Below are 26575 nucleotides of genomic sequence, written 5' to 3' on the forward strand. Positions count from 1 at the left end.
GCCACACTTACAGGATGGCGGATGCTATCCTGGGAAGAAGTGTCTCAAACAGATTTGGAGGTCCTGGTGGATAATCAGCTGAACATGAGCTCCCAGTGTGATGCTGTGACCAAACACCTAATAAGGCCCTGGGATACATAAACAGGGAAAACTTGAATAGGACTAGAGAGATTATTTTACTATTTGGACTGGTTCACTGCTGGAATACTGTGTCCAATTCAGGTGTCCACAATTCAAGAAGGATATTGATAAATTGGAGAAGCTTCAGAGAAGACCCATGAGAGTGATTAAAGGATTAGAAAACCTGCCTTCTAATGATGGACTCAAGGAGCTCAATCTATTTAGCTTAACAAAGAGAAGGTGAAGGGGTGACTTGATTACAGTCTATATCTACATGAAGAATAAATATTTCATATTGGGCTCTTCAGTCTAGCAGAGAAAGGTCTAACACGATCCAATGACTGGAAGTTGAAGCTAGAGAAATTCAGATTGGAAACAAGAAGTATATTTTTTAAGTTGACAGTAATTAATCATGGGAACAATTTACCAAGGGTCATGGTGGATTCTCCATCACTAACAATTTTTAAATGAAAATTGGATGTTTATCTAAAAGATCTGCTCTACGAATTATTTTGGGGAAGTTCTATGGCCTGTTCTATACACGAGGTCCCGACTAGGTGATCACAATGGTCCCTTTGGCCTTAGAATCTATGAATCTCACCCAAAACTTGCTTGCAGTGTTTCCAACTAAGGCTGGTTGGGATCCCATTTTCATGATTGTAATCAAACTGATTACTTTCTCAGGTGCAGGATAAATGGGTGTCTTTTTGCCTTTCCCTCCCAACGTCATTGTTTGTCCCCTGAGTCAAGATGACCTTTGAGGTTTATTCACTGGTGTGCTGACTGCATAGTGACTTCACATCCTCATGATGACTTTGTATGCAAACGGGGTTTCCATTGTGTTGGCTTACAATGCTTAATTTACATGTGAACCAGGGCAGACAGGTGAATATATCCTTTGTCTGGCAGAAACCTGTTTGTCAACTCTGCATTGATTCAGACATTGAGGAACATATTTTATATTTTTTTTCAAACACACACATCCCTTCTTACACAGTATTTGTACATACATTTCACAATGCTATTAATGACCTGTGTAATTGTGACTTTTATTAAAAACCTCACTTGTCAGTCTTTATGGACAAATACTATGAAAGCAGTGTGCTAGGTGTAGTGAATTTGTCAGGCTTGTTAGGAGTTGCTGTTACAGAACAGTGAACCCTTTGCCAGTTGGCATTGAGGGGTTCTTAGGGTCACACTTACCTTCACCATGAATGTGAAATCTGTTAAAGCAGGCGAGTAGACTGCTCCACCAGCACAGGGACCCATGATGAGGGAGATCTGTGGGACTACTCCTGAGCACAGAACATTTCTCTGCAAGAGAAAAGAAGCAACCAATTATAATAAAAATCTCCTGATTCATAAATCCCTGAAAAAGCTTCTAATAGTCACATGTCAAAGGGAAGGAAAAAGAAAGTCATAAGATTTAGAAAGATTCCACAAGAATACCCAATGACAGGCAGGAGAGGAACATATATTTTCTCAAATACACTAAATTTTACAATAAAGAAATGACAAGGGAGATGCAGACAGCCTTTCTGGATGTGAGGAATGGCTAAAGAGTTTTCTGTGCCATCCTTTCTTTTAATTCTGTCTCCTTGGCATGCAGGATCCACACACCTGTATTCTGGACAAAGCTCAACCCCTCATTATAGGACCAGCTGTTTTAGTCACTAGCAACCTTCCCCCACTGACCACCTCTCCCTACACCACCACCGTACTGGCATCAATCCCTCCACCACATAAGCCAAAACTTGTCACCTCCTCAAAAAGCATCAGCAATATTTTCATATTGGTATGGGGCACTAGCTGGGCTCTGCTGAAACACTTTCAGCAGAAACCCTTTGGGTTTCCACATTTCTCATTATTTGCATGAGCACTAAAAGCTTAAAATCGAATGGGCATACGAGGTCTGCAGGAGGAGGCCCAGCTCTGAGACACTGTGTGAGGCCTTTCAAAAAGTGGCTCCTATCCTATAGTAAGTCTATTGAAGGGCTGGATGAGTGGGTTATACTGGGTGGGGTATGGTGGCAGTAGACAGTGGAAAGCAATGTATGTATGTGGGTGGCCCAGGCTGTAGCTGCAGGTAACAGAAAAAGGAGGAAAAATAAAACAAAAAGAGGACACACTGAATCCTGTCACTCTAAGGCTACATCTACACTACACACCACTATCAGCATAGTGTAGGGTATTTGTGGCTATATGCTGCAGTGAAAAGAAGGCTGCATCCACACTACCGTGTGTCAGTGAAGAGCTCTGGCAGGGGGGAGGCAGAAGGGAAAGGCTTCAGCAGTTCCCCACTGCCAGAGCCTTTTCCCGCTGCCTCTCCCTATTCAGAACATTTCCCTTGCGGCAAGTCTTTCCCTGTGGTGGGGAAATGCTCCAGCGGAGGGGAGATACCAGAGTCATTCCCCCTGGAGGAGAAGGGCTACAGCAGTGGGGAGTTGGCAGAGCCTTTCCCACCAATGGCAATTCTTATGGTCTTAGAAATAGAGATGTGCACCAACTCTGGACCCAGGGCAATCAGGAATCTCTGTGTTAGTGGTTTTAGTTACATTCAAATTCCTGTACTGATCATGGATTTAACACTGATAACTTATTGTTGATGGCAGCATTCATGCCTATCCAGAATAGGACATATCATGAGCTGCTCTTATACTTTTCAATACTCAGATGGGCACTGTGGATTACGATTAGTATTTGCAATCTCATGTTGAATTGTGTTATGACAAGCTGTTCTTTCTACAGAATCCCATTGTATGCAGTAATTTCATCTTGATAGTAATTTTATGTTCAATGGTATCTGGTTCGATGGTACATAGCAATTTCATTTCTATAGTGGTGGTACATTCAATGGTTTCATGTTCAACTCAGATACCACTAAAAACAATGAGGAGTCCTTAAGGCACCTTAGAGACTAACAAATTTATTTGGGCATAAGCTTTTGTGGGCTAGAACCCACTTCATCAGATGCATGGAGTGGAAAAATACAGCAAATATAAATACATGAAAGGATGGGAGTTGCCTTACCAAGTGTAAGGTCAGTCTAACGAGACAATTAATTAACAGCAGGATACCAAGGGAGGAAAAATAACTTTTGAAGTGGTAATGAGAGTAGCCCATTTCAGACAGTTGACAAAAAAATATGGAGATATACCTATCTCATAGAACTGGAAGGGACCCTGAAAGGTCATCGAGCCCAGCCCCCTGCAAGAAGGTGCGAGTAACAGTAGGCGGAAATTAGTATTGGGGAAATTAGGTTTAGGTTTTGTAATGACTCAACCACTCCCAGTCTTTATTCAGGCCTAATCTGATGGTATCCAGTTTGCAAATTAATTCCAGTTCTGCAGTTGCACGTTGGAGTCTGTTTTTGAAGCTTTTTTGTGGAAGAATTGCCACTTTTAGGTCTGTTATTGAGTGATACCACTGAATATAAAGAGGTACTCTCTCAAGCTGCATTTTGTGTTTCTCATTTGAACTTGTCATGTATTTTCAGATGTGGGCAGTACTTGCATCATATTTACTTCAAACTCCTCTTATAGAATTGTAGAACTGGAAGGGACCTCGAGAGGTCATCTAGTCCAGTCCCTTGCACTCAAGGCAGTACTAAGTATTATCTAGAACATTTGTGACAGGCGTTTGTCTAGCCTGCCCTTAAAAACCTCCAATGATGGAGATTCCACAATCTCCGTAGGCAATTTATTCAGGTGCTTAACCACCCTGACAGTTAGGAAGTTTTTCCTAATGTCCAACCTAAACCTCCCTTGCTGCAATTTAAGCCCATTGCTTCTTGTCCTATCCTCAGAGGTTAAGAAGAACAATTATTTTCCCTCCTCTGTGTAACAACCTTTTATGTACTTGAAAACTGTTATGTCCCCTCTCAGTCTTCTCTTTTCCAGACTAAATAAACTCAATTTTTTAAATCTTCCCTCATAGGTCATGTTTTCTAGACCTTTAATCATTTTTGTTCTCCTCTGGACTTAATCCAATTTGTCCACATCTTTCCTGAAATGTGACGCGCAGAACTGGACACAATACTCCAGTTGAGGCGTAAGTAGCACTGAGTAGAGAAGAAGAATTACTTCTTGTGTCTTTCTTGCAACACTCCTGCTGATACATCCCAGAATGATGTTTGCTTTTTTTATTTTGCGACAGTGTTATACTGTTGACTCATATTTAGCTTGTGATCCACTATGACACCCAGATCCTTTTCTGCAGTACTTCTTCCTATGCAGTCATTTCCCATTTTGTATGTGTGCAACTGATTGTTCCTTCCTAAGTGGAGCACTTTGCATTTGTCCTTACTGAATTTCATCCTATTTACTTCAGACCATTTCTCCAGTTTGTCCAGTTCATTTTGAATTTTAATCCTATCCGCCAAAGCACTTGCAACCCCTCCTAGCTTGGTATCGTCTGCAAACTTTATAAGTGTACTCTCCATGCCATTATCTAAATCACTGATGAAGATTTAGATGAACAAAATCGGACCCAGGACTGATACCTGTGGGACCCCACTTGATATGCCCTTCCAGCTTGACTGTGAACAACTGATACTCTCTGGGAACCGTCTTCCAATCAGTTATGCACCCACCTTATAGTAGCTCCATCTAGGTAGTATTTTCCTAGTTTATTTATGAGAGGGTCATGCGAGACAGCATCAGAAGCCTTACTAAAGTCAAGATATACAACATCTACTGCTTCACCCAATCCACAAAGGCTTGTTACCCTGTCAAAGAAAGCTATTAGGTTGGTTTGATATGATTTGTTGTTGACAAATCCATGCCGACTGTTAATTATCACCTCATCTTCTAGGTGTCTGCAAATTGATTGCTTGATTATTTGCTCCATTATCTTTTTGAGTACTGAAGTTAAGCTGACTGGTCTCTAATTTCCCGGGTTGTCCTTATTCCCCTCGTTATAGATTGGTACTATATTTGGCCTTTTCCAGTCCTCTGGAATCTCTCCCGTCTTCTATGACTTTTCAAAGATAATTGCTAATGGCTTAAATATCATCTCAGTCAGCTCCTTGAGTATTCTAGGATGTATTTCATCAGGTCCTGGTGATTTGAAGACATCTAACTTGTCTATGTAATTTTTAACTTGTTCTTTCCCTATTTTAGCCTCTGATCCTACCTCATTTTCGCTGGTATTCACTTTGTTAGACGTCAAATCACTCCTAATCTTTTTGGTAAAAACTGAAACAAAAAAGTCATTTAGCACTTCTGCCATTTTCACATTTTCTGTTATTGTTCCCCCCCCTCCCCCCATTGGTCTTCCTCTTGGTTCTAATATATTGTAGAATGTCTCTTCCTGCATCTCTTTGCTTTTACCGTTTACAGAGGCACTTGAAAGAGTGTCTGCTATAAGATGCTCCTTGCCACATTTGTATTCAATAACTATGAACAAGAAGAAACTGACTAGATTCCAGGTCAGAGGTGAGGATGTGCACAATGATGATTAGGGAGTGTCATGCACAGCCAAGCTAGGGAACAAAGCCTTAACAGCTAGGCTAGCTCCACCTGTATGATACGAGGGAGCAGAGATCCAGGAGTAAGTCTCATTTAAAGAAAGTTCTGCTTTTCTGACCTACATTCCAGCATATACATGGGAATCTAGACCTTAATGTGACTCAGAAGGTATTTTATTATATTTAGTAAATTGTCCCTTCCTCTCTTCTAATTTAAAAATCCATTGTATAATAATAACAAATCTTATATAGTGTTTTTCATCAGTAGATCTCATCTAATAGGCCACTTACCAAGAAGATATCAGCATAGCCAGCCAAAGACTCTACTCCTTCCTGGATACGGGCTCCTCCAGAGTCATTCAACCCAATTACAGGAGCCCCAACCATGACAGCCTGATCCATGATCTGGAGATAAACACACAAACTGCTGATTAGACAAGATGAACAATCACTACCAGCCCAGCTCAAGCTGAAAATCGCCACAGGTAAATTAAACTTACTATTGTGCATTTGCCCCACCAAAACCTCCAACAAAATAAAATTACTACATATTCCACACAAAAATTATGAAGTTACAAAGGGAACTGCCCAAAAGTCAGGGAATGCCACAATTAAAGTCGCTTGTGTAACCTTAACTCTGCCCTTTGGTGTATGGATTATCATAGTATTCAATTACATGATCAGTTACAACCTTTGGTCTCGTTCTGTATGCAAATTAAATGGTTCACATTCAGTGAGTCAGTGGTTCAATATTTTTATCCTCAGTGTTCCGTGAGAGTCCCCTGCCTCACAGTGCATCATCCAACCTGGGCTGAATGCAAGAGCCCCCTGCCTTATCTTCTACGTACACACTGCCTTGCAGTGTTCACTGCCCAGCCTATGCAATAAATATGGCACGATCATGTAATTAGACCCCATGTTGTAAACACGCACAAGGGAGAAGTGAATAATAAATTTTAACTATATTAGGAACTGACCAGGAAAAGAAATAATGTACAAAAATAGAAAATGGCAAGGGCTGAATAAGAGCAGTGATGTATTCTGGGCCAGTTGATTCCCAAAGCAGTGACAGCAACTTTCAACTTGCTAACAACATAAAGCAGAGTCCAAGCCAGGGTGGATTTGATTTCAATCAAATTGATTTAAACCATGATTTAAATCATTAGTCAGGAAGACTCAATTTAATCATGGTTTTCTACATAAAAGTGCATTCTTGTTGGTTGTTATAACCTTAATACATATTCTTTACAACTGAGAGATAGATTTAGGTTTCATTTTTAGAAGATACACACTGTACATTTTTAAACAGTGATTTATTTTGAAAACTTTTCAGATTCGTTTTACAGCTATATCAGAAAATGAATGATTGTTTGGTTATTTCATTTACCAAAGGTAATTGAAGCAGATATTTATGAAGTCATTGGGAGGTGAACTATCTCCAATTCAATTCAATCATTAATATTTGGAGGATTTTCTTGCCATGCTGTATTAGGAGGAGAACATCACCAGACAGACATTTAAATTGCTTTATTTAACTAAAACAACGTTATGTATTCTGGATTTTTTTCTTCAACAGCAAACATATAATATTTTAACAAAACAAGCATATGTCCCTCGCTTCTCACATTTATCTCCAGACTTCTTCTCCTTGTCCAGATCTATTCTGCCCCCAACAATCTTCTATTCATTGAACTTTTTGAAACTTTGCACTTTTAGAGAGAGGTAAGGGATTGACTCTGTGTACACAAATTTGCAGAGGGACAACAGAGTTGAGGTCTGTTATTTCTCACCTCTATATATTATTTATTTATTTAAAAACATTTTTGCTGTTAACAAGCATGTTACCTCTGAAGACACAAATCCACAGTTTGAGAACTAAGCATCTCTGATGGTATCTTCTAGACTGAGCATTGAGTTCCATTGGGTAGATAGAAAGATTAACCTAAATAATCTATACAGAAGCCCCTGGAACCCCATAAGATTGGGTACCTAATCCATGAACTATTGGAACTCATTTACAAAACTTTTCTTAAACATTACCTGAATATATTGTCTCATACTATAGAATTAGAATTTATATCTCCCTATTCCATGATGAGATATCTTTGAGCTATAATGTATCTTAATTAAAACTATCTTTAGATAAAATTCTTTTTGAGGAAAAAACCTATCCAAAAATCCGATTTAAATTAAAAAAAAAAAATCGGTCTTTTTTTCATTTTATTTTTTTTAAACTTTGATTTTTATCCATCCTGGTCCAAGCCATTCTCAGATCTGGTTACTCAAGGAAGTAGCACAACATATTGCCAGAGAGGCATTGGCAACTTGCTCTTTTCTCCTCTAAAATGTTTACCTTGCAGATCTTTTGGGCGTGAGCACCGGACAAACTCCCTCCAAATACAGTAAAATCCTGGAAGAAAAACAAATTTTAAAATTGCGCCTAGAAACAGTTCAATTGCCAAATAAAATTATATCCTTGCGTTAGTCTTTTCTACATAGTGTTGGGGTCATACACTTGAGACCTGATCCTCTTTCTCAGTTACATTGGTATAAATCAGTAGTAACAGTTACTCTGGCATAGAACTAATGTGAGATCAGAATCTGACCTTGCATTCTGAGATTCATGCAGCCTAGGCTGACCTCTGCTTTCTAGTGGTATCCTCATTCTAGAAAACAATTCTCAAATCAACCTGAAAACTTGCCTCACCCTGATGTGAACTGTTGCTACTGAACAGTAAACTTTAATTCTGTCAGGACAAGTCTATAGGCGACTGCTCCAGTTCTGCCGTTCCCGTGTACAGTGTCTTCCCAACAGCCAGCAGAAGCAGCAGTGTTACTTGACATAAGCTAGTCAGTTTCCCACTCCCCACCTGAGCTATGGAGACAGTCTGAGCCAGACTATCACAGGCACAATCCTATACTGCTGCTAGGTGTGAGAGATGAGTTGAGCAAGGATCTCATCTTTGACTTCACTCCCTGTAACAGCATCAAGGATCACACTTGTGTTGCTCATGAAGAAAGGGTTTCCCCACGCCTAGAAAGTTCAGTAAAAATGACTACCTGCACGTCAGTTTCAGAGGGACGTAACTAGAGTTTCAGGCCCCAAGACATGATGCAAAAGCAAACTCTTCACCCCCCCATCCCACTGTATTTCCACCCGTGTTTCCCCTCCCATTCTATTTTATTTTGCTTTCCCATCTCCATTCCTCACCACCTTGATTATTAATCAGGCTCTTGGTTTTCCTCAAAAATACAACTTTTCGCACATCAGACATCTATTTTGTGTGTATTATACCATTAAACTTTACATTAAAAATAATTAATGAATGTACTGTGTCTCCCTTGCTTTTATTTTCTCTCCCATTCAACAAGAGTATCTTTTCCTCTTTTACTATCATTGTCTGTATTACAGTAGCACCTCGAGACCCCAGCTGTGATCAGGCCCCTATTGCACTAGGAAACAGCAAGATGTAAACACACATAGCAAGATATGGCCCCTGCCCCAAAGAGCTTACAACCTAAATAAGACAAGTCAAACAAAGTCGGAAAGGGAAAACAGAGGCACAGAGAGAAGTGACTTGCCCAAGCTCGCACAGCAATGACTGTTCTGGCTAAGGTAATTATCACAGGGTGACTGAGCCCCATTAATGGAGAGGGTCTCAGTCCTCTTCTGACTGAACAGGTGCACCCTGGCTGGTCCTGGTTAGGTGGAGGGACAGCACCTGGGAACAGGAGCTACATAAGGAGGCTTGGGAGCTAGGAAAAAGGAGAGAGAGACCAGAAGCAGGGAGGCATGGACAGCACAAGATGGAGACTCTGGAGCCAGAAGTGTGGCAGGGAGCTGGGAAACAACCCAGGATGGACATGAGTCTTATTAAGCCCAGGACAGGCAGCCATTGGTTGTGTTATTGCTTCATTTGAACCTTTGAATGCCATTAGAGCACAATGGGGATAAGCCCAGGATCGCTCAGTTTAAAGGAAGATTGAGAGTGAAAAAGGCTGCTGAGACAGAGCTGTCTGAGTTACAAGATGGGAATTCACTACTAATGTCTTTGAGACATGTATAATAATCAACTACCCCATGACAAAGGTGTTCTGAGCCCGAGAGTGTGTTGGAGAAGTACTGGGAGGGACCCTGGGGGAGGGACTGAGGCTGGGAGCCTGCAGGGCAACTTCCTGTCACGAGGGGATACCCAAGGAAGGCCTGGCCTGTTACAGTGATAGTTTATCTTCACTGTCAAATATAGACAACAATTAAGGTTTGGTCAATGCTTTTATAACTAGATTAAGACTTCTTGTGATAATTGGGCCTACAAATTTACCCTAATTGTGAGATTAGCTGTAAATTCACGAGATGTCACAATCACTTATCACAACAAACGTTGATGGGAAAAGGTGCAAAAGTGAGACAGAAAGACTGCATTAATCTAGACAAAAAGGCCTCATGATATAACTCAAGGACTGTGTTGACACCATGATTGGTAAACAAGAAAAATGTGGAACCAAAAATTAATGAGCCAAAATGGGTGTCGAAAACTAGGTTGAATAGGTGGACAAAATAATGAGGAGAACGGGATATTTTGCCCCTTTGGGGGTTTTTTAAAGAAAGAGGCTTTGGGGAGAAAAACTAGCTACTGGAGCGAGCTTCACCATTATGGCTGCCATCTCCACCATTTATTGGGACTCTGGATTTTTTTTGTCCCAAGTTTGAAAAGTGTCTGACCAGACCAAAGGAACCTAAATGACTTTGCCACCCCCACCAGCTCCAGCTGAATCCCAAACACCATCTGGGATGTGCAACTGTTTCCCTATTCCATGTGTTCTCCCCCCCCGCCCCCAACCTTATTTTTTCTTCTTTCCTGGCCATCTCTTTAGTCCTTCTGTCTAGTAAGAGTCTAATAAGACTATATTTTGCAATACTGCTGTAAGCCTGTGACCTGGAAGAGGCAACTAAAAGCAATGCCCTAAAAACCTCGATGCTGGTTCAAGTTTGCCAAGTTTTGGGGTGGCTTTTAAGAGCCTGTGCTGTGCCTGTGTTTTTTCAGCAGTAAGATTGCAACTAAGAGTCAACTCCAGAGACAGACGCTGAAATTCTCTATCTTTACTATTCTCTCTTTCTTTTGTATGTTTGCCTTGTTTTGTCTTCTTAGGACACTAGAAGGTTTTAAAAAACCCAAACTTTAAAACAATTGTTAAAAGGATATTTAATGGTGTATTTGCCATGGTAATAAGCAGGCTGAGGTCTCTTTATACCAAACCCTGAACTTTGTTTGACGCACTTTAATGCTGGACAGTGAGTGGCTTATGTTAGCACCTTTGTCTCTTTGGGCCCCTTTATTCCATCTAAATTAATACAACATTTTTGCTGTCCCTGAGTAAGCCTAAAGGATTAAATACATGCTGAGAAGGGGGCACCTTTGCAAACAAGCAAAGGTTTCAAAGTTGGTTTAAAATAAAAGCTTGTTTAAAATCCTTAAATGTGTTAAAGTTGTTTAAAATAAGCCTTCAAAGTAAGCTGTTAATGTTTTTAACTTAAAAAAAATTGTTTTAAATTGTTAATTGTTTTAAAGGTTCAGGTTTTTTTTTTTTTTAAATATTTTAACAAATGTTTTGTTTTGGTTTTTTTCTTTTCTTTTAAAGTTTGTTGTTCCTGTCATTAGTAATAGTTTAGAAGGTTTAATAAAAAGATATTTTTAAGAGGGAAAAAAAAAGGAGCAAAAATGAAGTTTTAAATATTAAAGATTAAGTTGCTAAAGCAGATCTTTACTAAAACAACTCCATGGGTAACCCTCCTTCTCCCCATTGTTAACAAAATGCCATCTGCATTAATTGTAAATTAAATTTCAAACCACCACAACCAAGGACTATTGCAGCACCAAACCTTTTTGTGACTGTTTTTGGTTTAGCAATTTGCTATATTTTTTCCCTGTTTTGTTTTTGATGTCAATAACTGTAGCTGTTTTGTGCACGTAACACAGCACAGTGCTAGTGTTGCAGGTTATATCTCCATAATAGGCTGAGGTGCTACAATGGCCATGTTGTCCTCACAAACGTTGGTGGTGAAACAGGTGGGCAAGGACTGTAACAGACTAAAAAGCTGGAGAATTTGTACCTCCTTTGGGTGTTGCAAATAGTTCATGAATGCAAAAGTGGTTCCAAAGAAAATCATTTTGTTGCTTCTTTTTAAAGCACTTAGCTAAAAATGTCATCGGGCTAAAAATTTTCTCCGAGCAAGCTATTTTAACCATTAGGTGCATAAAATTTTCAGTTTGTGTAAATGTACAGGTTTAACTATGTAAGCAGTGCAAAACAAAATCATGGGGAGGGGTTTCATCTTTACCCATCCTGGATGTACAGCCAAGGAAATAATAAGAACTGGTTTGTTCTCAAACATCTTACAAACATATAACAGGAGCAGTTTTAAGTTTTGTTTTTAGAGACAAACAAAGTGAGTTGTAAGCTCTTAAGCTCCGTTAACATTTAAAAGTCTTAACTGTACTTTTTGTAATATTTAATCAAGTAAAATTTCTAAAGCCCAGTTTTGGAATAAGAAATTTGCAAATGGTAAAATATAACTACATATACTCTATCATAAGCTGGTTCGTTTATAAGCCGACCCCCCCAAGATGGATAAGTAAAAATGGAAAATTTGTATAACCCGTTCATAAGCCGACCCTATAATTCAGGAGTTGGCAAACTTTGGTTCCCGGGCCATCAGGATAAGCCGCTGGTGGGCTGAGATGGTTTGTTTACCTCGAGCAGCCGAAGGCACCGAGGTAAACCTAAGTAAACAAAGTGTCCCGGCCAGTGGCGTAGCCAGGTTTTACCAGCAGGGGGAGTGAACACATTAAAAAAAAGCGCTGAAGCAGCGAAGAGGAAAAAAAAAGAAAAAAAAAAGAAAAACCCAAGTCTTGCCGCTGAAGACTGAAGGACTTGCCGCCAAAGACCTGGAGTGGCTGAAGGACCCGCCACCAAATTGCTGCCGAAGACCCGGACTGCTGGGGTGAGTGTACAAATTAAAAAGGTGCCACTTTTGGGGAATGTGCTCAGTGGGGAGCAGCCGCTCCCCCCCAAGCTACGCTACTGGTACCGGCGCGCCAGCTGCTTACCCTGACGGGCCGGGACAGCAACTGGTGAGGAAATTTTTTGGCAGGGGAGAAGCTGCGAGTCAGGGGAGTAACCCCTGTGACCATCCCCCACATGACCCCACCCCTACCCCGGGACCCCCACACTCTTCCCATCCCATCCCTTCCCACCTTATCTGGGGAGGGCCAGGGGAGGATGTCTCTGACCTGGCTGGAGCTGCTCCTGCAGGCTGGGCAGCGCGGCCTCAGGCTGCTCCGGTGGGCCAGACCGGGCAGCGCGGCTGCAGCATGTTCTGGCAGGCTGGGCCGGGCCGGGTGGCGCGGCCGTAGCATGCTCGGGGGGGGGGGGGAGGGGGGGGGCTGTGTCCCATCTCTCCCTCTCTATACCGTTCATAAGCTGACCCCCTTCTCTGGTGCTTCCCTTTTTTACTAAAAAAATTCAGCTTATGAACGAGTATATACGGTAAGTACCTTTTTCTTTTCCTTTTTTCTAGATGCTTAAAATGAAATCAGGATTTTATTTTTGTAATTGTAATTTTATGAACCAATGTCTGATCCTAGGCAAAACTGGTTCATAAAAGAGAGGGATTATTTTGTGATACATAATTCACCCTAATTGCGAGCTCAACTGTGAAAAGTGAGTGTAAATTCATAAAATGTCACAATAAACTATCACAACAAATACTGATGGGAAAAAGGTGCAAAAGGTGAGACAGAAAGACCGCATTATTCCAAATAAAAAGGCCTACTGATAAATTCAAGGACTGGTACAAGTTTGTCAGGTCTCAGAGTGGCTTATAAGACCATGTACTGTGCCTATGTTTTTGCAGCAGGAAGTTGCAAACAAGAGTCAACTCACTCCAAAGACCAAAGCTGCAATTTTCTATCTTTGCTTCTCTTTTCTCTCCCCTCTTGTGTGTGCTTGTCTTGTTTTGTCTTCTTAGGAAATGAGATTGGACTTTAACAGTAGTAGCAGCAACTTCAGCCCATTTCAATTAACTTCTTCTCCTGGCCCCAAAAGGACAGTTATTACCATTTTAAATAGCATTTAAGACATTATCAAACAAAGGGGTTTCTTCTTTCTAAAACCTCTCCAGCTAAAGGGAAAGGGAAAAGGGGATGTTGCTAAAATAAAAGCCTTATTTAATACTTCACATTTTAAATGCTTTAACTGTTTACAGGTTAAAAGGATTTTAATATAGTGTGTTTACATTGATACAAAGCAGGCTGAAATCTCTGTATACCAAACCCTGAACTTTGTTTAACACTATTTAATGTTGGGCAGTAACTGGGTTATGTTAACACCTTTGACACTTTGGGCCCCTTTATTCCATTTAAATTAATACAATAGATTCCACTAAGACAAGATGCTGCCTACGAGGTTTCCTTAGGACTGCCTTGAAGAATCTCAGGATATGAGGGTGTGCCATGAAGTTTGAGAAGAAAGTAGCACTAAGAACTGCTGCAAAAACGATGAGAAAAAAAATCAAAACACTGCCTCAGAGGCCGAAAGCTGGTATTTTATACCTAAATAAAAAAATATTTTCAAGGAAAAATCCAAATATTCCATCTACTGTAGTCCCTTTAACAAATTGTTGTTGTTCTAACTGGAAAAGCAATCAAGTTTGCCTGAGCATCCTCAATCCCAAATTCCAGCTATTACACGAACACAAGGCCTGATCCTGCAATCAGATTTGAGCAGGCAGACTGCAGTGATTCATAGTGCCCCACTGATTTCGACAGGGCTCCATGAAGGTTTAGCGGTCCATCCAAACAGATCCCATTGCAGGATCAGTGTCAAATCCTGCACATGCCACTAGCCCACCATGCACTGCTCAATCATTTGATCATGAATTAATGCCTTGATTACTGAAACTCCTAACTCAAGTCATCTCAAAACTCCAGTCTGTTAAAGTATCACCATCAAGCCTTCTTACCCATTGGTGATAACAGTTCCCTCATCCTGAAAGATTCCCATTAGCTCTCTGTCCTCCATAAACATCAGTCTCCTCATCTTCTAGGCCAAATTCTCACCACTCATGTTCCTGATCTGATCTCTCACACAATGGAGTTTATCATCAACACTGCAAGCCTCTCCTTGCCTAACCGCCCCCTCACCCATTGCTACACATTGTTAGAACATTTCTGTTACCCTGCTGCCACGTGTTGCAAAATGTTGTGCATTAACACACTGTTATTATGTTGGAACAATATTAACTCGAGGGACAATTTACATAATTTAAATATGCTAAAAGACAAACAATTTAGACAAAATCTACAAAAGATTAGCAAGTTTGAAAGGTCAAGCTCACAACATGTAACTGACACAAAGCAAAAGAATACCTGACTGAAGACATAAGCCAGTCTCCCATTAATCCGGCCCTGGCCAGTTACCACACTGTCTCCAGGATACTGCATGAAAGAGCAAAGGACACATAGGTCAGAACAGTAATAAGTTCATTAAAAAAATTATGTCAACGTCTTCTGAATTCACAGACAAAATATTTGTTAGTCTGGGAATGGGGCTGTCTCTTCCTCTGTGTTTGTGCTGGGCACTAACATCCCCCAATCCTGATAAGGACATTTGGAGTTCTACTATAATATAAATAAAACTTAATCCGGAAAAAATGTTGAGAACTTTGTAGTTTTATTTAAACTTCAAAAAAGTTAAGGTGTCACTGAAAAAACCCCCGTAACATTAGAACGTAAGGAAACATAGTTATGGGCACATTGTGACCCTAGGAACCCATCAATGCCAATTGGCTGAGGGACCACCATACTGTAACCCATATCAGATCTGATGCACTCATTTTCCTCAACACACTGTTGTCATGACATGTATCTAAAAGGTGTCACGTAAGGTACCATACATAAACTGGCCACATCCTGAAAATCACTGTGTGATGCATGTACAGGTTGTATTCAAAAGATGATATATGTGTGCTGGAAATATTTTCTTAAATAGGTTTGGGAGGTAGTATTTATGTCATACGCTTACTCTAGACAAAGGAATGGGATTCACCTATCTGATTGGCTGGATTGCTGGCAGAGGACAATGAAAGAACATTTACATATATGTTTAAAAAGCTATCAAGCTTTTTTCCCTTGCTTGGTGTGACTTAAATCTTTGTTCTTCGCTAATAAACTTCTTCTTCTTCTATTACAAAATCATCTCAGCACTGGGTATTGAAGACAGGGTTAACCTAACAGCTGGCGTGTGCTCTGTCTCTTTGGAGGCAGCAAACCTAATCATTTCTGAAAGTGTCCAGTGAGAGGGACTGGACACTGCAGGAAGATGTCTTGGCAGCACTCAGGAACTGGGGCTCTCAGATAGTTATCTGCAAGGCAAGGTTTAGATTGGCTGAGTCTTGAAGAGTTTGCTAGCAACGCAGACAAGCTGGTGTGGCAGGGAGCTGAGACACAGTTTAGCAACACAAAGCACTCACTTGCTGAGGCAGAAGGGTTACGCAATGGCTCACAGTTCTAGGTGCCTTAAGCTGGATGTCACATACACAAACCATCTTAACTTTGCCCAGGACCCAGGGAGACATTTTGATGATGGACAGCAGACTGTGGGTTTGCAGATTTTAAATCCACCTATTTGCACAGTCTGTCTGTGGAGTAAAGGAACTACAGAATACGGCCTTTAGGCATTACTGCAATATATTTAATAAACACTAACTAATGGTTATTATATAAATGCCACATACTCCCTTTGGTCTCTGGTATAAACCTTCCACTGACATTGGTAATCTGTTGTGGACCGAGGGGAGTACCCAGTCCTAAATTCATACCCCAGACCATAATTAAGTACACACCACATAATGAGTTTGACACCGTTGCTCTAATACCAGGGTGGATTGATTTAAATCAGGGTTGGGCAAATTTTTGGCCTGAGGGCCACATCTGGGTGGGGAAATTGCATGCAGGGCCATGAACATAGGGCTGGCGCAGGGGGTTGGGGTGCGGGAGGGAGTGTGGTGTGCAGGAAGGGGCTCAGGGCAAGGGGTTGGGGTGCAGGAGGGGTGCGAGGTGCAGGAGGGGGCTCAGGGCAGGGGGTTGTTGGGGTGCAGGAGGGGTGTGGAGTGTGGCAGAGGGCTCAGGGCAGGGGTGCAGAGTGCAGCAGGGGGCTCAGGGCAGGGAGCTGGGGTTCAGGAGGGGGCTCAAGGCAGGGGGTTGGGGGCTATGGCCAGGGGGTTGAGATGCAGGACGAGGTTTGGAGTGTGGCAGGGGGCTCAAGGCAGGGGGTTAGGGGGCTATGGCCAGGGGGTTGGGATGTGGGGTGTAGGAGGGGTTCGGGCTCCGGCCCAGCGCCACTTACCTGGAGTGGCTCCGGGGTGGCAGCGGTGCGCAGGCAGGCTGACTGCCTGCCCTGGCCCCACGTCCCTGCGGCCCCTGGGGAAGAGAGCCCCGTGCGCTGCCCTCGCCTGTGAGTACCTCCCCTGAAGCTCCCATTGGCCGTGGTTCCCTTTTCCTGGCCAATGGGAGCTGCGGGAGGGAGAGGGCAGGAGAATAGTTTGCTCAGCCCTGATCTAAATCAAAGTGATATAAATCACCAATTGTAATCACACTTTAAATCAGCAAATCTTGATCTAAATAATAGATTTCAATCTTGGTTTGCATTTCTATTTTTTAGTTATTCTCCTACAGAGAAGTTGATTCTCTACACCTGCCGAAGAGGCTACTGCTGTGAAAAGCTGGTTTAGCACTTCAACAAACTCCAGTTCAACGTGCTAAGTTGGTGGCTTCCACCAGGGCTAGCTGTTTGACTTTCTTTAAAACACTTGTAGCAAACATGTACTCTTAATTTTTTTAATTTATTTCATATACACCACAACATACACTATTTCACATATCTGACAAGTGCATACATTGAATTGGACACTTTCCATTTTGTCATATTTTCATTCACCAACCACTCACCACAGTAATTACCAGGGTTTACATGCACATTTCATAGATTTTTAAGGCCACAAAGGACCATTATGACCTGACCTGCAAAACAGACCACAGATTTCATCAAGCCCAATATAAATGCAAAAGTTTGTTCGCCTATGTTTCTGTTTCTAATGTAACCAATTGCCAGGGCTCTAACCACTGAGGTTTGAGGAGCTGCTAATTATGAAGTTGAGACAACATTCAAGAGGTTATTTGAGCAAACAGGTATCCTTCAAAAAATGTAAAATCAACGCAAGTGAAGCCAACAGAAAGGAACATAACTATAGCAGGTAAAATGGAAATTAGGAACGCAAAGAGTGAATCTGAAAAGCAACCAAACACATAAAGACAAATACCAAGAAACTCTTTGCAAAGTCTATCAGAAGCAGGAAGTCTGTTTGAGAATCGGTGGGTTGGCTAGAGCAGTGGTTCTCAACCAGGGGTATGCAGAGGTCTTCCAGGGGGTACATCAACTCATCTAGGTATTTGCATAGTTTTACAGCAGGTTACATAAAAAGCATTAGTGAAGTCAGTACCAACTACAATTTCATACAATGACTTGTTTATACTGCTCTACATACTATAAACTGAAATGCAAGTACAATATTTATATTCCAATCAATTTATTTTACAATTATATGGTAAAAATGAGAAAGTAAGCAATTTTTCAGTAACAGTGTGCTGTGACACTTTTGTATTTTTATGTCTGATTTTGTAAGTTTTTAAGTGAGGTGAAACTTGGGGTATGCAAGATAAATCAGGCTCCTGAAAGGGGTACAGTAGTCTGGAAAGGTTGAGAGCCACTGGGCTAGAGCACAGAATCCTAAGAACCATAGAACTGTAGGACTGGAAGGGAACTTGATAGGTCATCTACTCCAGTCCCCTACACTGAGGCAGGACTATGTATTATCTAAAACACTCCTGATAGGCGTTTGTCTGACCTGTTCTTAAAACCTCCAATGACAGAGATCCCACAATCTCCCTAGGTAATTTGTTCCAGTGCTTATCTACCTTTACATTTAGGAAGTTTTCCTAATGTCTAACCTAAATCTCCCTTGCTGCAATTGAAGCCCTTTAATTCTTGTCCTGCCCTCACTAGATAAGAAGAACAATTTATCACCATAAGGACTAAATGGCACAAGAGAGATACTGAACAGAAATACCTTATTCTGATCAGACTCCATCCCAAAATCTGCACATCTGTGTTCCACGAACATGTCATACTCAACAAAACTGCCAGGGTCCAGCAACAGAAGAATTCGCTCCCTCGCTGTCAGCTTTCCCTGAAATGCAGCAAACAACATTTAACAGGACCATCATTTGGTTAAAAATCCTGCAAGACATAACTTAATACCACTAAAAGAAAACACGTGGGGATTAATATTTATCAAAGAGTCCAGAAGCATCCCCATATTTGTTTCACTAAGCAGGTGCCTCACCCCTTCCCCACAATATTTAAAATAAGGAAAGTAATCACAATATCAGTTAAGGCAAACACAATGCAAAATAAACTGGAAACAGAAAACAGACAGCTGGAAAGTGAATCCCATTATCACTAGAGGGAACATCAGGACAGAGGTGGTGCTCCCTGAGAGGTCTTGTTAAAAAGCTGTGTGGTATAGTGACTGTTTTTGTTTACTCTGAGCAGTTTATTTTGATGTTAGGATTATTTTTCTAATGGAAGAAAGCACATGGAAGGAATCATTTCACAACTAACCCAATTCAAACCATTTATCACAATTATAACAACATTGGGCAAACAAACAAACAAAAGAGGAAAACAAAAAGACAGAGAGAAAGAATTGGATGGCTCATCTCTGTATTTCAGACAGACCTTTACTCTTTATCTCTCTCCTCCTTTTGGCATTAGTATATTCAAAGCATTTGACATGCTGGTAGAGTCCAATAAGCTGTTCAGGTGTACTGAGATCCATTGCTCAGTAACAATGCCAGGTAGTTATCAACTATTGTGAAGCTCTTTCCCCCCTCACCCCCCCCCCCCCAAATGCCAAGGCCAAGGTTTTCCAAAACAGGAGTGTGAAGCGTGTTCCTGGCCCTTCATGGCACCCTCCTGGAGGCCCTAATGTCCCAGGGAGGAGCAGTGAAGGTGGGTCCCCTGGTTCTGCCTAGAATGGCTGTTTCTATGCAGCCTATCAGAGCCCAGCAGGCTAAGGTAAGTGCTGCAGGGCCTAAGCAAGTCAGTCCCAGGCTAGGGCAAGAAAGGGTGCTCTGCTCTGGTTAAAGGAACTTGATGGGCAGCATTTGTTAAACCTAGGAGCATGAGAACCTAAGAGCTCTAGCCCTAAGTTAATGACTAGAGGTAAAAGAGACCAGTGGGGAAAAGGCCCAGGGAATGTAGCAGCAACCAATTAAAGGAAGCAGTATGTGACTGTTGTTTATAGGGTCCCTGGGTTGGACAAGGAGTAGTGGGTGGCCCAACTGGGTTGCCCAACTGGCCATTGGGAAAATGGTCTAAACGCTGATAAGAGGACAAAGCTTTTTCAGAAGCCTGAGGGAAGGGTGGGATTTAAAGGGCCCAGAGACAGGGCTGAAGACCCTGATGAGGGATGACAGTTTGAACTCTTTGCTACCCTGGAAGGAGTTCCTTCATGATGACTGTGTGACTTGGCTGGAGGGCTGAACTGCTAGAGATGTGCCTAGCAAAGCTGACAACCTACAGGGACCACCAGGAGCAGGAAAAGACCTGCACTACCAGATGCAGAGGCAGGAGGTGCTCAAGAGGTGTCCCCTGTTACGAGGACCCTAAAGTTAGTCTCCTACTTTTGTAACTTTGCTCCTAAACAAGTGACTGATTTTTTTTTTTAAATCAAAAGTGCTAAGTACCCAGCAGCTGCAGATTTTTGAAAACCTTGGCCCCAAAGTATTAGCATAAAGGGACACTACATGGGCTTGTCTACACTTACAGTGATGCGGTAGCGCTTAGTGAAGATGCTACCTATGACAACGGGAGAGCTTCTCCCATCAGTGTAGGTACTCCACCTCCCCAAGAGGCGGTAGCTATATCGATGGGAGAAGTCCTTCCATCAATATAGCTCTGTCTACCTGGACGTTACGTCAGCATAACTGTGTCACTCAGAGATGTGGATTTTCTACATCCCTGAGTCATGCAGTTATACCGAGATAAGTTTGTAGTGTAGACAGAGCCATCCCTTGGGTAGGGTGAATCGGGGCAACCGCTCTGGGCCCTGCGGGACGGTGCAATTGGCCGGCGTGGTAGGTCCCGGAAGAGACAAATCTGTCACTTCCGCCCCGGGCCCCGCACCCCCCTGGGGGCAGCCCTGAGTGTAGACCAGGGCTTTCACCTTTGATTTCTTAAATTGATACATAAAAAAAGAAAAATCATGTGAACCTTCAAAATAGTATTTCATGTTGTTGACTCTTTAAACTACTGGTCTAGATCCTTCTTTCCCAGAGATAAGCAAAGCAAGTGGGTTTCTCAGTTTTGGTGTCAGGGTAAAGGGATAACATGGAGGTACTCAGCAAAGTCTGCCCCGGCCACAGCAGGGTGTTATCCAGAGCCAAAAGGACTGGGCTTTCAGCACTGCATGCCCTGAAAAAGCCAGCCATTCCCTGGAGAGTAGGGGCTGCCCTGGAGGAACCAAAGCCAGCAGGAAAGGCTGGAGGGCAGTGTAAGAACAGAACAGAAGCACAGCATGACTAGCTAGATCCTCTGAGGAGGAAAATCAGAGGATTTATCAAAGCAAAGTCTGGGACAAGATTGGTACCAATCAGTATCGTCCAAGCATCAGTGTTACCTGAATTAGCCTCCTGGAAAGTTAAATAAACCTACATTCTTGGAGCTAGTCTTTCTAAGGCCTGCAAGCAAGTCCAGCTGACTAATGGGGTGAGGGAAGGACAATCCTTGTGATTTGTTCTGACTAGATAAAAATACAGACTTAACTTGCAAGAGCCCATCTCTGAAATCAAGCAGCAACTGTCTGTGAGCAAAAAGGAATAGGCGTAGGGCTTCTATGGGTAGCATTCCCTGACATGCTTCCAGTTCCACAGTGGGTGCCTATTATTAACATTTTATCCCTTGTTGGGTCTGAAGCCTCCCCCCCCCCCCCCCCCCCAATCAACTCAACAGTACACAAGATAGCGGGGACAAGTCAATGTACAGGAATTACCAAGGTATTTCCCTCTTCTCCATTGCCAAGAAGATTCTTGCTCGCATCCTTTTGAACTGTCTCCTCCCTCTTGCTGAAGACGTCCTTCAGGAATCCCAGTGTGGTTTCAGACTGTCTCGGGGCACCACCAACATGATTTTTGTTGCACGACAGATCCAAGAGAAGTGTAGAGAACAACACCAGCCATTTTTTATGGCATTTATTGATCTAAGGCCTTTGATTCAATCAATCATGAAGCATTATCGAAGGTGCTGTCTAGGTTCAGTAGTCCATTGAAGTTCATTCATGTTCTCAGGCTACTTCATGATGGGATGACCAGCACTGTCACTGTAATGGATGGGAGACGGACCTGTTCACCATCCGTACTGGTGTTAAACAGGGCTGTGTTATTGTCCCAGCCTTTTTTCCCCTCCATCTATCTTGCAATAATCTTGATTCTTATTTGTGACTACCTTTCTTCTGGAATTGGGATTGAGTATTGCATGGATGGCCTGCTTTTCAATTTGTGATGTCTTGATTCTAAAACTGAAGTCACCGGGACTATTATTACTGTCCTTCAGTATGGGGACAACTGTGCTATCCTCGCGCACACTGAGGCTGACTTGCAACCCACCTAGATCGCTTCTCAGGCACTATCATAGCCTGGGACTTTCCCTCAACACTGGGAAGACTAAGGTGCTCCACCAGCCTGCCCCAGCACAAGTTGCCCCCGTTCTCCCACAAATTGTAATCAGTGGTGAAACCATGGAAAACACTGAGCCCAGATAGCCAATCTTGATGTGGCGATTGAACATAGGATCTGTTGTGCCAGCATATCTTCGGAACATTGCTCCGTTATGTCTTTATTGACAGAGATCTGCGGATGGCAACTAAGATCCTGGTCTACAATGCAGTAGTCATCCCCACTCTTCTTTATGGGTGCAAGACATGGGTGATATATCAAAGCCATCTTAAGCATCTGGAGTGGTACCAACAGCGCTGCCTTAGGAAGCTTCTCTGTATCAGATGGGAAGGCCATCACACCAATGCCAGTGTTCTCTCTGGAGGTAACATCACCAATGTTGAGGCGAAGATTATGAAACATCAACTACATCGGGCTGGTCGTTGTGTGCAGATGGCTGATACTTGTCTTCTGAATCACATTCTCTTTTCTCAACTTAGCCATGTTAAGAGAATCCATGGGGGACAGAGGAAGTGCTACAAGAACACCCTGAAAGTATATCTTAAGAAAGGAGACCGTGATCATGAATTGGGAAGAGCTGACTGGAAAAAGACTGCAGTGGCACTGCATCACACATCAACCCTCATGCGGTTTTGAAGACAATCGCCTTGCTCAAGAGGCCGAGAAACAGCAGAGGAGGAAGGAAAAGCTACAGTATCCCAGCCAGCAGATGTGCTCTTTCCAAGCAACCACTTGTCACATATGTGGAAAAACCTATAAAGCATGAATTGGACTCCTCAGCCATCTTAAGTCTCATCAATGACTTTTCCCCCTGGCAGATATCATCCTCGTATTGAGGGATAGCCGATGATGACACAAGATAGACAAGGGCATTTGGTTAGGGTTGTCAGTAATACAAATGTAGCTCTGCACCCAGTAAAGGACTGATCAGAAATTACAGCTGAACTGAAGCAGGAACAGGAAAATTCTGAAAACAGGGTGCCAAACTAAGGAGTTTGGTAGAAATAGGTACACGGTCAAAAATAAAACAATGTCTACACAACAATTCGAGAAACTTAAAATCAAACACAGGTAAAATGGAATGCTTGACAATAGAAGATGACCGAAACATAATAAACAATATTGAAACATAGCAGAATGAGAAACAAAATAATCAATGGGATTCCATCATTCCTGGCTATAAATTATACTGGAAGGGCAGATTAGGTTATATGGGTGGAAAGTAGCACTAAAGATTGCAGGGAGTTTAATGAGATCAGATCTCAGATTTCTCTGAGCAGAGAGGAACATATAGTATAATCTGTACAGGAAAAGGTGTGTGCACTTCAAGACATTTATGACCATTCTGATGGCCTGCCTCATGAACAAGGTTTGGCCTCTCTTCAATGATGTGGCTAAGACTAAAAAAATTCAGCCATCCAAGTCTGTGGCTCCCAGTATCCATGGATCAGATCAAATTAGACGCTCCCATGAGGCAACCCAGCGTTAAGTATCCTTGGACATGAGTACATCCAAGAAAGGGGTTTTCTGCATGCTCTCACAGGGCTTGAGAAGTTCCTCGAAAAGGGAAACCATATCTAAGAAGACTCATCAACTGTGAAGTCTCAACTTAGGTTCTGTTTTTCCTTCAAGGAATAACAGATTTCAGGAGAGGACTGGGCAGTACAGGACAAACATTTCTGTGGGAAGATCTGGGACTGGTGATATGTTGGGATCACCCTGCAGCATAACTAAGGCTGGTAAAAGCCAGTGTGGCTAGTCGGCTGGCTGGCTGCAGCACACATACCAGACATAGCCGAGAGTAATTTCCATGCTGGAGGTTCTTGTTAGCAGTCCAAGTTGGAAGCTACAGCAGCAAGGCATTGTAAAGGGCACTCCAGGTTACAGTCCAGTGGTGAAATAGCTACTCATCAGTCTGGATTGTGCCCTAGTATGTCATAGTGGCTTAAACCCCGAAACACAGGTCCAGCAGTGTAACTCATCGAAGGCCTCCATCAGCAGAATATGTACAGTGAAACCTGTTATGAACAAGTATTGGTGGTACCAACAAAAAACGTTCCTGATAGAAACTCTCTGTTAAGGTCAAACAAAACTGTGCTGGCAACTTTAGGGTTACTTAAGAAAAGGGCTGCCTGTGGAACATGCTCCTTAATGCAGATCTGACTATTTGTGTCCTTCACATTGTATGCCACTAGGCTTTCTGCATTGACCTCTGCAGTCTTATGTTTGGAGGGAGTGCTGCTACAATTCTTTAATAAAAAAGTGGGTTGGGGACATAATGGCAGGGAGTCCATTGAGAACTCAGCCCCCTGTTAGCACCTCTTCCAGTGAGAGCAAGTGGAGACCCGTCCCCCCATAGCCCATCCTTCTAAGAGAGAGCCAATCACCCAGACCCCATTGGCAGGGATAGGGGTGCCAGCCCCATGGGGACACTGCCAAGCTGGGGATAGGGGGTTTAAGTCATACAGGGGCAGGTCATTGGTCCCAGAGAAGGTCAGGGCTGGTTGCCTGGCTGGGGGTGGAATCAGTGCAGGAAGGGGTCACAGCCATCAGGAGATGGCTGCAGGGGTGTCAGTGTCTGTACTGGCGGGGGTGGGGTGTCAGTGTCAGGGAGAGGCAGTGGGGGATAAGGTCAGGGGACTGGGAAGGAATTGGGGGCAAATCAATCTTAGGGGTTGGTGGTGTCAGGGGCTGGTGGGAGGGGAAGCAGTCTCAGGGGTGGGCTAGTGTCAGGGACCAGATTGGGGGAGAAAAGGGTTGGTGTCAGGGGAAGCCAGGGGTATATGAGAGTGGGGTTGTTCTCAGGGTCCAGAAGGGGAGGCCAGAATCAGGGGCTGGAGAGGAAGGCTGGTGTCAGGGACCAGGGGGTATTGTCAGGGATTACGGTCAGGTGCTGGGGGTGGGTGGGAGGAATAGGTACAGGATCGGGGGGGGGGGACGGTGTTGGCAGGGGGGGCTGGTTGCCAGGGGGTATCGTCAGGGATTAGGGTGACCAGATATCCCAATTTTATAGGGACAGTCACGATATTCAGGGCTTTGTATTATATAGGCACCTATTACTCCCCACACCTGTCCCAATTTTTAAACTTGCTGTGTGGTCACCCTATTGGGGACCAAGGTCAGGCACGGGGAAGGGAGGGGCGATGTTGGCGGCGGGGAGAGGGGGGAACTAGTGTCAGGACCAGGGGTACCGGCGCGGATCAGGGTCAGGCATGGGCGGGGGGGAGCGGCGGGATGAGAGTCTGGCGCGGGGGAGGGGATGATGGCAGGGTGGGGCTGGTGTCAGGACCACGGGTACCGGCGGGGATCAGGGACAGGCGGGGGGGCTACGCCTGTGTCGGGGGAGGCCAGGCCGGCGGAGCTGCTCACCCGTTTGTGCTGCGCATCGATTCGGGCCTGGCCGCCCCCCAGCAGCGCGGCGCGGCGCTTCTCGGCGATGCGCTCGGGCACGGAGCCGGGGGCGCCGGCCGAGCGGGATCGGACCAGCCGCGTCCGCGAGACCGGCAGGAGCCGGGGCAAGAGTCGTAGCGCTGCCATGGCTGAGAGCAGCACGGCGCATGCGCAAGGGCGGGGCATTCGCGCGGCCGGCCGCCTAAGAGACCGCACGGGCCCGCCCCTGGCCAGGCTCGAGGAAAGGCCGCAGCAGCCCAGCTTGGGCCTCGATGAGCGGGGCGGGGCAGGGCAGCGCTGTCTGATACTCCGCCTCGCCGCCCTGACGAGCTCAGCAACCCCGCCAGAGACAGCACGTGCCAGCCTGGCCAGTGAGAGCGGCCCGGCCCCGGCTTCCTAGCGCTGCGCTGGCCGGGCCAGCCCCACACTCCCTCTCAGCCGGCCGAGCCGACCAACGGCCCAGGCGTCCGTACTCAGCCCGGCGGGACGCTGGGGATCTGAAGTGCAGCCCTTTGTTTCCCCGCCCGTCGGATCCAGTCCGTTCGGCGGGAAAAGGCTGATTTGCTGGAGCAAAACGTTTCATCACCTAATTTACAAGAGAGCAGGTGGGTGAGGGAATAACTTTTATTAGCCCAAGGTCTGTCGGTGAGGGAGGGAAGCTTTGCAGCTACTCCAAGCGCTTCTTCGCCTAATTTACTGCGGAGTCAACAACACTTGCCAAAACACAAGCAAGTTTATGTTGGAA

The 26575-nt window shown here is 43.8% G+C and overlaps 1 protein-coding gene across 1 annotated transcript in view; it reads right to left on the reverse strand.

Moving 5' to 3' along the window:
- Positions 1 to 26016, reverse strand: part of PCCB (propionyl-CoA carboxylase subunit beta) — a 66293-nt gene extending 40277 nt beyond the window's left edge. The window contains exons 1-6 of the mRNA XM_065410758.1: positions 25810 to 26016; positions 18774 to 18893; positions 15016 to 15084; positions 7941 to 7997; positions 5879 to 5992; positions 1324 to 1434 (exon numbers count right to left, since the gene is read on the reverse strand). Of these exons, the coding sequence (XP_065266830.1) occupies positions 1324 to 1434; positions 5879 to 5992; positions 7941 to 7997; positions 15016 to 15084; positions 18774 to 18893; positions 25810 to 26016 (678 nt within the window). The remainder of the gene's footprint in view (positions 1 to 1323; positions 1435 to 5878; positions 5993 to 7940; positions 7998 to 15015; positions 15085 to 18773; positions 18894 to 25809) is intronic.
- Positions 26017 to 26575: the final 559 nt, after the last annotated feature.

This window comes from Emys orbicularis, chromosome 9, assembly GCF_028017835.1.
Source record: "Emys orbicularis isolate rEmyOrb1 chromosome 9, rEmyOrb1.hap1, whole genome shotgun sequence".
Taxonomy (NCBI): domain Eukaryota; kingdom Metazoa; phylum Chordata; order Testudines; family Emydidae; genus Emys; species Emys orbicularis.